The sequence below is a fragment of the Coccomyxa subellipsoidea genome (genome assembly GCF_000258705.1).
Source record: "Coccomyxa subellipsoidea C-169, whole genome shotgun sequence".
Classification (NCBI taxonomy): domain Eukaryota; kingdom Viridiplantae; phylum Chlorophyta; class Trebouxiophyceae; family Coccomyxaceae; genus Coccomyxa; species Coccomyxa subellipsoidea.
Genome location: NW_005178038.1, coordinates 2,413,357 through 2,422,402, shown reverse-complemented (window position 1 = coordinate 2,422,402; position 9,046 = coordinate 2,413,357). Strand labels below are relative to the sequence as shown.

General features: G+C 54.2%; 2 protein-coding genes across 2 annotated transcripts; one reads left to right on the top strand and one right to left on the bottom strand.

The window, feature by feature from the left end:
- Positions 1-560: 560 nt before the first annotated feature.
- Positions 561-2,476, top strand: COCSUDRAFT_28406 (alpha/beta-hydrolase; the record flags this gene model as incomplete). Its single annotated transcript, XM_005649344.1, has 5 exons — positions 561-773; positions 1,074-1,238; positions 1,500-1,665; positions 1,884-2,002; positions 2,291-2,476. The coding sequence occupies exons 1-5, from the start codon at positions 690-692 to the stop codon at positions 2,474-2,476; spliced, it is 720 nt and encodes a 239-aa protein (XP_005649401.1). The 5' UTR covers positions 561-689.
- A 1,549-nt stretch (positions 2,477-4,025) lies between these two features.
- COCSUDRAFT_62265 (hypothetical protein) lies at positions 4,026-8,290 on the bottom strand (the record flags this gene model as incomplete). Its single annotated transcript, XM_005649343.1, has 8 exons — positions 4,026-4,259; positions 4,490-5,089; positions 5,377-5,505; positions 5,617-6,820; positions 7,130-7,191; positions 7,509-7,626; positions 7,797-7,934; positions 8,175-8,290. 8 exons carry the CDS (start codon positions 8,288-8,290, stop codon positions 4,026-4,028), a joined length of 2,601 nt encoding a protein of 866 aa, XP_005649400.1.
- Positions 8,291-9,046: the final 756 nt, after the last annotated feature.

The window sequence follows — 9,046 nt, the reverse complement described above, 5'->3', positions numbered from 1 at the left end:
TTCTAATCAACAAGCCGTACTTGAATGCTGTAGTACCGCTGACGTGCACCTGGGGCACTTATCAATTCCTCTTCGTCCGTGTTCATCGGGCCCCCGGGTTTATGCAAACCACATCAACACTGTCAACACAGAAGCAGGCGTCGAAAAAGCACAGACTTGATCTGAATTTATTTACTTTCACATCTAGTCTACCAGGTACGAGACTTGGTCCTATCCTGAAAAGTTGATATTGGGCATCAAATAAACTATAGTCTAGCAGGCATCAACTATCGACATGATTTGCAGTCGCGCAACAGAGATTCGTAACCGATCCGTACAGGACATGCAAAAGATTGCTGAGCTGATCACACGCTGTGCTGATTCCATACACCCTCTCGTGAGCCTGATTTGAACTCTGCACAGGACATGCCAATCTACTCAAGTCTGCACAAGGACGATCTGTGAAAACACAAAACGTTCACCTGCCGTCTAAGAGAAGAAGTTCCAGGAGCGCTAGCTGGCCACTGCCTAGCAGAGCAGTGCTCAGCACCGCAGCCCTCAGCAACAGCACAAACATCAACCTCAGACCTTGCAGCAAAGTCACTTTGCCACCCACCGCGCTATTCATTGGAAGAAGCCCACGGTCGGTCGGCCTCCTTGCATCCCAAAGCTCAACAGTCGTCTGCGCAGCTGAGCACGGGCAGGACACAATGGGTGTCCAGGAGCGCAGAGTGACCTTCCCTGGCTCCCAGGGGTCAGAAATAGTGGCGACATGGCAAGACCCTGATGCACAGGTACATCAGTCTTACTTGCTTACTACCAGTCTTGGTGTTTGTTGCCTGCAGCAGGGCTAGTGCTGAGCTTTGATTGGCCAGCACCCAAGTCACCTCTGGCGGAGGTATCCATGGGTCACGGGGTTGGACAAAAACTTGACACTCTGTCATCCACCTAGAAACAGGGGCCGCAGAGCTCCCAAACCTTACGAGTGCTTTGCTAACCTTGCCCCCATTCGTTCCCGGCAATGCTTCAGCAATTCAGTAAGTGCCAAACTCAAATTCGTGTTTGAATTTTATTGAAAATTTGTGGTGGCGCAGGACGTGGTGCTGCTGTGCCACGGGTTGGGAGACCACAGGGACGGATTCCATCTGCCAGCGCTGGCGGCTGCTCTGGCGAATGCCGGCTTGGGCAGCCTGCGACTGGACTTCCCCGGCAATGGCGAGAGCCCCGGCGCCTTTCGCTACGCCAACATGCGCACAGAGGCGCGTGGCAACCCCCCTGCAGACGCGGTACCCCCGGTGAAATAATGGAAGTATCTGGAGCACCTCACATTATAGGGTTCTGGCAATCTTTTGATATGTTGAGGAACCACGCCGATGGATTGCATGAGAATGCACACACATCACTATGAGTGTTGCCTTCCTAAGGTGCATACAGTAACATGCAGGGCATCTGATCTCTGCAACTCTGCTCTTCCTGGAATTGGAATTTTGTGGAATTCAGTGGAATTTTTTCCAATTCAGGCTGAGGACATGAGGGCGGCTGTGGAGTTTCTGCGCGACCAGGGGAAAACCGTTGTGGGTTTGGTCGGTCATTCCAAGGCGGGCAGCGGGGTCATCCTGTATGCGGCGAAGTATGACGACATCCCGCGGGTCGTCAACATATCTGGCCGCTTTGACAACCAGCGAGGTAGGTTCCAAGCAAATCTATTGTCAGATCCCTCACGATAGATCAGTCTCTAGCAAGCTCCTTGATTACTTCAGCATTTGTCGCAAAGCTAAATGTACCTTCATGCATAACTTTACACTGGATCCCGCTCAGAGTTCCTTGAGCCTCTGTCCAGCACTCTCAGTACTATCTATTAACTTTGAATTTTGTATCCGGCTTGAACGAGTGCTCCTGTCCAGGGATCAAGGAGCGATTTGGGGCGGACATCTTTGAGCGCCTGGAGAGGGAGGGGCAGGTGCAAATCACATGGCCTGGCAGTGGCCCCACCAAGAAATTCATATGGGCACTCACCAAGGAGGTACGCCCCACACTGAGCCCACAATGCACCTTTGTCCAGATTCGACATCCCACAATCCTGCTCTGAATGTACAATGTATAGGAATCATGATATCGTGCAAGAGGGTGCATCACTTGGCCCTGTAAAAGTTAAGCATGTCTTAAGGCATGGAGATTATGTGAGGTTCTGGGTATGCAATGAAAGCAGACTCCTGCTTCTCATGGCTAGCGTTACCAGAGCACTCCATACCTCAGATTTGGTAATAGAAGATCTGAGGCCAAAAATCAAAGGTTTTCTGGTACCATGCAGGACATGGACAACCGGATGAGCCTGGACATGGATCCCCACAGCCGAGCCATCAAGCGCAGCCGCGTCTTCACAATCCACGGCAGTGCCGATGAAACGATCCCACTCGAAGACGCGCACTCATTCCACGAGCGCATCCCCAACAGTGAGCTGTGTATCGTGGACGGCGCATGCCACAACTATAAGTGAGTCTGTGCCGTTGGAAAATCAGCGCTATTGCTTCTCTTTGCGTTGTGTGCCTGATTATTCCTGTGCTGGGGTTTGGCATTGTGAGATGTGCAGACACCTGGGAAGCAGGGACTTACTTTTTCTTTCATTATTATTATTGTTATCACACGCTTGTTCCAGCCCTCAGGGCTAGGTACATTGCAGCAACCTATCAATAATTCCTTTCCAGCCTTCCCTGTCTTGGCACTTCCTCCACCAATGGTATGTCAATCCAATGGAGTCTACTTTTTTGGTGGTAAATCGTTATGGGCAGTTCTGGTGGAATCATGGTGGCATGACAGGAAGGGCTGTGTGCTTGTTTGCAGGAAGCCGGAGCATGCCAAGGTTCTCTTTGAGAAGGTGGTTGAATTTCTGGTGGAGGCAGATCCACCATCTGGTAGCTGAGCTCTGCAGCCGCCTGTTGACAATAATGCTGAGGCAACCTCGTGAGGTTGAGTGGTGTAGTATAATCGCACTTAGATCCAAGTTGGAAGACGTTGGAGCATTGCTATTAATGAAGAATGCCAGTGGCAGACGCCTTGTTTTTATTTTTTTTTAGTCAAATTCTTTGGGCCAATCAATAGCGTAGTGGTCATGTCGGCGTCACGGACGTACAAAGTCCTGAACTATGAAAGCTTTACTAATAGGTGAGACCAATGGGGGTTAATGCACATGACCATGACTGCAGTGTGAAGCTCAAATTGATAGTTGGAAGTAATTACATGTGTCATATCTACCCTTCAGCAATCAAGAGTATGCAATCACATGGCCTATTTCTGGCAAGATAATTTTCCACCTTGACCGACCACAGCAAATCAATTCAATCGCATCAAGGAGAAGCTTCTTAAATCAAGAGCTCTTTTCCTTGAGAACTAGTAAGGATGGCACTGACCCACAAACGCGCATGCATTACACAAAAACGCCTTCTAGCAAGTCGCTGCAAATCTGAAGACACGCAACTATCAAGACAACACAGTGAAAGAGTCGATCAACGTGTTTTAGTCACCATGATCTCATTGTTGAACAGACTAGCATGAAGATGTTTGTACTGAGGGTGCTTGTAAGCCATTAAATGAACTGTTGCAAGTCAGAATGCTGAGCAGGCTCCCTGAACCCCAGAGACTAGAGCCACGGTACATGCACTGCTAAGATGCACCAGCTCTGTCAAAATGTGCAGTGCCTAAACCAAATACTAAGACACGAACAGCAAACATGGTGCACACAATGACAAGCATCCAAAGCACATGAGCACTGAACTGGTCAGCTAAAGAATAAAGAATGTAGCGTGAGCATGAGATGATGCGTTTATAGCAAGCTTCAAGACCTGTGAAGAAACATGGCGTGCCAGTCTTATTCCTACCGAAATAGAACAACATACTAAACACCTCAATGCGCTGTAAGAGCACAACATTAGTACAACACTGCTGACAGAATGGACACTGGTGTGCGTTGCCAAATTTCACAGCCCTTGTCAAAGAGCAGCTCTTTGCTGCCAGGGATGGTTGATATAGACATTTATTTGATAAACCCTCTAATGTCGCCAGGGGAGGGAACGGGGGGCCCCAGCTCCGAGCAGCCCCGCGCTGACGCCGCTTACGGTGCCAGCCGCCCCGTAGGCGATCCGTATTCCCCCGCGCATCGCCCGTACCGCCAACGCCGGCTGCGCCCTTGGTCCGTCCCCGTTACCAGTGCCCAGTAGTGCAGATCCAAAGGGCACCCGAGCCAGCACCGTGCTGCAGATGGTTTCGCAGGCGCGAAAGCTCACCTGCACACCCACGTCACAGTTTCGTAAATTTCGTTTTGTCAGACTGCTCAAGGTCATGCATAGGCAGCGTTGGGCCGAAAAACATGACCACAAGGGCAGTCACTGCTGCGCGCTCTGCATGGCCTTCCCTGAAAGCCAAGGCTGCAAAAGTCCGTCGTCACCGCAAATTCGGCAGCACATTAGCTGAGAAAGACAAGAAAAATATGAAAGATATAAGAAGAAAGGCGTACCTCAACACCCTGCTCCACGCTGACCAGCAGGCACATGGACGCGGTCAGCGCCGTCGTGGACAGCGTCGCCAAATCAAGCGCGCTGCGTTGCAGGGCAGCCGCGCTGAGCGTTCCCTCCACGGCCGCCGCGGCCGCCGCCGATTCGCGCGCCGCGATCGCGCGCTCAGCCCGGGCAGCCGCCTCTGCCACCCTGTCCGGCCCGCTGTCGCATTTCTGATCTGCCACTGTCCCGCCTGGTATCGCCAGCACTAGCTGCCTATGTTCTGCTTGCGGGCTGGCAGAGGCTTCCTCTTGCTGCATGCTTACAGAGCCCTGCCCTTCCTGCGTCGCGTTGCTCGGCCCTGTTGCAGTGGCAACCGCAGCAGTAGGATCTGGCGTGGGTGCGGGCTGCGCTGCAGGCGGCTCAGTAGTGAATCGCGCAGGGTGTGTAGGGGTATCGGCGTCTGAGGACGAAGATGCGGCCGGGGTGCGCAGCCGAGTGCGCACGGCCTCGATGCCGCTCTGCAGCTCGTCCAAGAAGGCAGCGTGTGCGCTCTGCCGGCTAGAGCGCCGGTGCAGCTCCTCTGACACCGCGCCCACGTCCGACAGCAGCTGGTTCACCTGCAGAGAGGCGCAACCTCGTCGGCTGCAAGCCTTGCTGCAAAAGATCATCAGCACTGAATACCCCCAACAAGTGAAAATGACGAGGCACATGTCACCTGCACCATCCTGACATGCATGCTTTATAGCATAAACGCAGTATTAGGCAGGCGCACTGCTGGTCTTTCTGCCATCATAGCATGTCCCTGACCTTGGATGTAATGGGCTGGAAATCACTTACCCCTTGACTTCCTGTAAGGGCAGTCTACAGGTAGCTTGAGAAGCGGCTAATGTGTTTTGTGGCGCACCTTCTCTGGTGAAGGGGTCCTGACGCGCTGAGCATCCTTCCTGCGCGCGCGTTTCGGCGGCGGCGAAGTGTTGGACGCTCGCTTCCTCGACCCGTCCGCCGGCTGACTCGCCGCTGACTCGTCCCCGCCCTTCATCATCACATCTACTGCTCAATCATTGCCTCTTGACGTTAGTCTTGATAGCCACAGCCGCAACAGGGCAAACAGTAACGTGTGTCAGGGCACAAAGCATGTACACACCTTTTGGCGGTCACGGCCATTCAACAAGCGACGCGCACGCCGCTGAACGCGCGCCGCCTGATTCGCCAGCTGCCGAACGGCTTCCAGCTGCTCTTCGGCTTTCCGGCTCGGCCCAATTCCGTTTTCCCCACCACCATCCGCCTCAGCTCTGCCGCCTGAACTCCCCACCCCCTCTGCGCCTGCACTGTGCTGCTGTGTGGAAGACCCCCCGGCAGGTTTCCCTGGCGCCGCGCTGTTCAGCCGTGACAGCCGGGAGCTTCGTTCAATCGGTGCGGTCACGCTCTCGCGGGTCACCTCCGGGGTGCGCGGCGAGATGTTTGGCGTCTGCAGCACGGCGTTCCCTGTCACCGGTGGCATGCTATGCGCGCTGGGCTCCCGCGGCAGCAGCCAGACGTCCAGATCAGCCGCTTCAGCCGCCAAGGCCCCCGCAAAGTCGCCATCAAAATGCTTCTCGCTCACATGAGGCAGATCCTCGCAGCCCCTGCTGCCTTGAGGCTGAGCTTTCTGCTCATCCATGGTGTCCTGGGGCATATTTTCCCTTCCTGTCTCCCCAGAACCTGCCGGAGGCTCTAGACTCCCGCTGCCGGCATTGCTCCTGCTTTCCAGAGCCTCCTGCCCAGGGCTGCCAGTAGCCAGGACGGCAGGACCCTGCTTGACCTCCTCCTTGCTGATGAGATGCCTGACGCCAGTCAGATCCTCCAGAACATCGGCCTCAGTCCGTTGCGCCCGATGTGCGGTAATGTCTGCAGCCGCCGGCTCTGCATCAGCTGCTTCGCGGGCCTGAGACGACGGCTCTTCAACGTCAAGGGATGACTCGTCCTCCTGTGTACTGCTGCTCAGAGGCTCGGCAATTGGGACTGCCTCGCCAGGAGTGGAAGCAGCCGGGGGCGCCCGGTGCGCGGCGATCCTCGCGGAGGCCGGCGGATCTAAATCCGCTGCATCGCTGGGCTGAGACGGCCGCTCGTCAACGTCCCCTGCCGAAGAGGACTCTTCCTCCTGTGCCTTGCTGCTCGGTGGCTTGTCCGCTGCACTTGCCACGCCAAGATTGGAAGCGGGCAGGGGCGCCCGGTGCGCGGCGATCCTTGCGGAGTCCGGTGGTGCATCATCTTCGCTCAGAAATGGTGCCGGCGGCGTTTCAGGAGCGCTCACGCATGCCCTGTACCATGTCATTATCGGCGCCGGCGCTGCGGCCTTTGAAGGAGTCCTGTGCGCACGCAATTATCGCATGAGATTGGAAAATTCTGCTCGATCCCCACAACAAGGTCCAATGAACGCGCAATTCAAGACTGAGAAAAACAATGCATCCACAGACATTTTCAAGAAACAGACAATGTTTCTCTACTTGTGAAGAATCAAGCTTGCAGCGGTGCAGTGGTGTGTGCAGAAGGGCGCATTGGATCTCACCTCTGGAATTTCCTGGCTGCATGGATCTCTGCATTCTGCGGAGACCCGCTGGCAGCTGCAGAAGCATCGCTAGCCTTCTGAGGAATTCCCGGCTCTGGCCTTGTCTGACTGGAAGCCACTTTGCTGCTGTTCCTTCTCAGCCGCTGCCACCACTTTGGCTTGCTGGGCGTCCTGCATTGCCAACACAGTCCCGGTGAGATATTGTGCAACGCAAAGGGTCTCTGCAATGCAACAGGGACGCCAATGATTGTGCTTGTGCTGTGGAATGCAACTTGCCTGTCCTGTGCTTCGTGGGAGGCTGTATTGACTGGCTGTCTATCCAGCTCTGTCAATCTGGGGGACGGTGCCTCACGCACCTACAAATAAGCCACACACAACCAGATGTCAATCTTAATGTTTTCTGTGACTCTTTAGAGAATTGAACTAACAGCACGGTAGTGAAGCGCTAGAAGAGGCAGATTTCGTGCAAGCATTGCATAGGGACATACCTGCGCATCTGCCTGGTTGGCGCGCTCAAACTTCTGGATCAAGGATCCAATCGAGGCGGGCCCAGCTGCTTGCGCCGGTGCCGGTTCGTCTGCACTCTCAGATACTGAACCTTCTGACCTGCAACATATTCCGTGATTCATTACTCCATGCGCTCCACGGCAGCACAATCATGCTTCTCTTCCCAAATGACCGTCATGAGCATTGTCAAATAGAGGGGCCCGTTGTGAGGAGAGCTCGGGCATGCATGCACTCTTTCCCCTTCATAAAAGTGTGCAAAAGGGACGGACCTTGGAGAGGCATGAGGTGAGGTGTGTGTAGAACTGCTGGGACTGTCCCGTGGCCCCATTGCAGCTTCTGGGGAAGGAGGCGACTGTGGGTTTGCCTCGAGAGCTGCCTTCCTCTGAGCCAGCTTGAAAGCGAACTCCCTGAACACCAGAATGCTGCACTCATAAGATAACGTTCCTTACTCAAGGCATCACGCAATTATGCATGTAAACCGGCATGAGTTTTAGCAATAAAGCAACAGAGTGCCAGAAAGGCATCTTTGGGGTGGATGTCTGGAGCTCTGAGCTACACCGGTGTGGGTCCAGTGCAGCACCAGCAGGGGTCTTCTATGCAGCCAACAGAAGCTCATTTATGAGGGCGTGGGCTGCTCAGGAGCACACCGTGAGGCCTCAGGATTGGGCTGTGGAACTTCTGCACGCTCCAGGGGTGGCGACCAAGACACGCCAGGAATGGCTCGCCGAGGGAAGATGAGGTGCGTCTGAGTTCCAGCGCCCATCTAGGAATCTGCTCGGGCTGAGACGCCGTGTGCACTTCCCAGAGCGAAGGTACTCACATGATGTCACATAAGAGCAGATGTCTGAACTAACCCCGGCGACTAACCTTTACGTTCACAGCGCCGTGCTTCACGGTTTAAGATAATAACAATTTCAGGGTGCTGGAGAACCAACCAAAGCCTGGATGGTGTCGTAAACAATTTTGGCGCCCCTTCGTTGCACGATCGAAAGCCAGACGCTTCACATGTATGGGGCAGCCTCCGGTGCAACTCAAATCTGATGCTGATGTGAAACTTGCAAGTGCTAGCCAGTCAAACCGATAGCTCCAGACGCAGCAGATTGTGGAATGGACCGTTGGTGTGCAGCACTGGGCAGGCCATAAGATTTCCGAGACGGCCCAAAAGTCGTGCATTCCGAAACGAAATTCTACCAGATCAACGTCATCAAAGGGAGTATGCAAGTCATTTCTTTGTTAAGCCGACGAGCTGCACTCGCTGGACTCTTGTCGCAGGTATTAGTGACCCGCACTGCGCGATCGACGCCTTTCAGTCAGGCGCCCATCGCTATGAGCCACTGCTACAAGTGCGTGCTTCATCCTGACTCAATGCGCCACAGACGTAATGTGTGCTTCTCAAGGAACTCATCTGCCAGTTTTTGGCATGAACTATGCCCAATGTATCTGACATCACCTGGGATGTGCATTCCCTGTCCCTGTTCCATTGAGGGCATGGAGGAAGCTCTGCACCATGGCAAATATG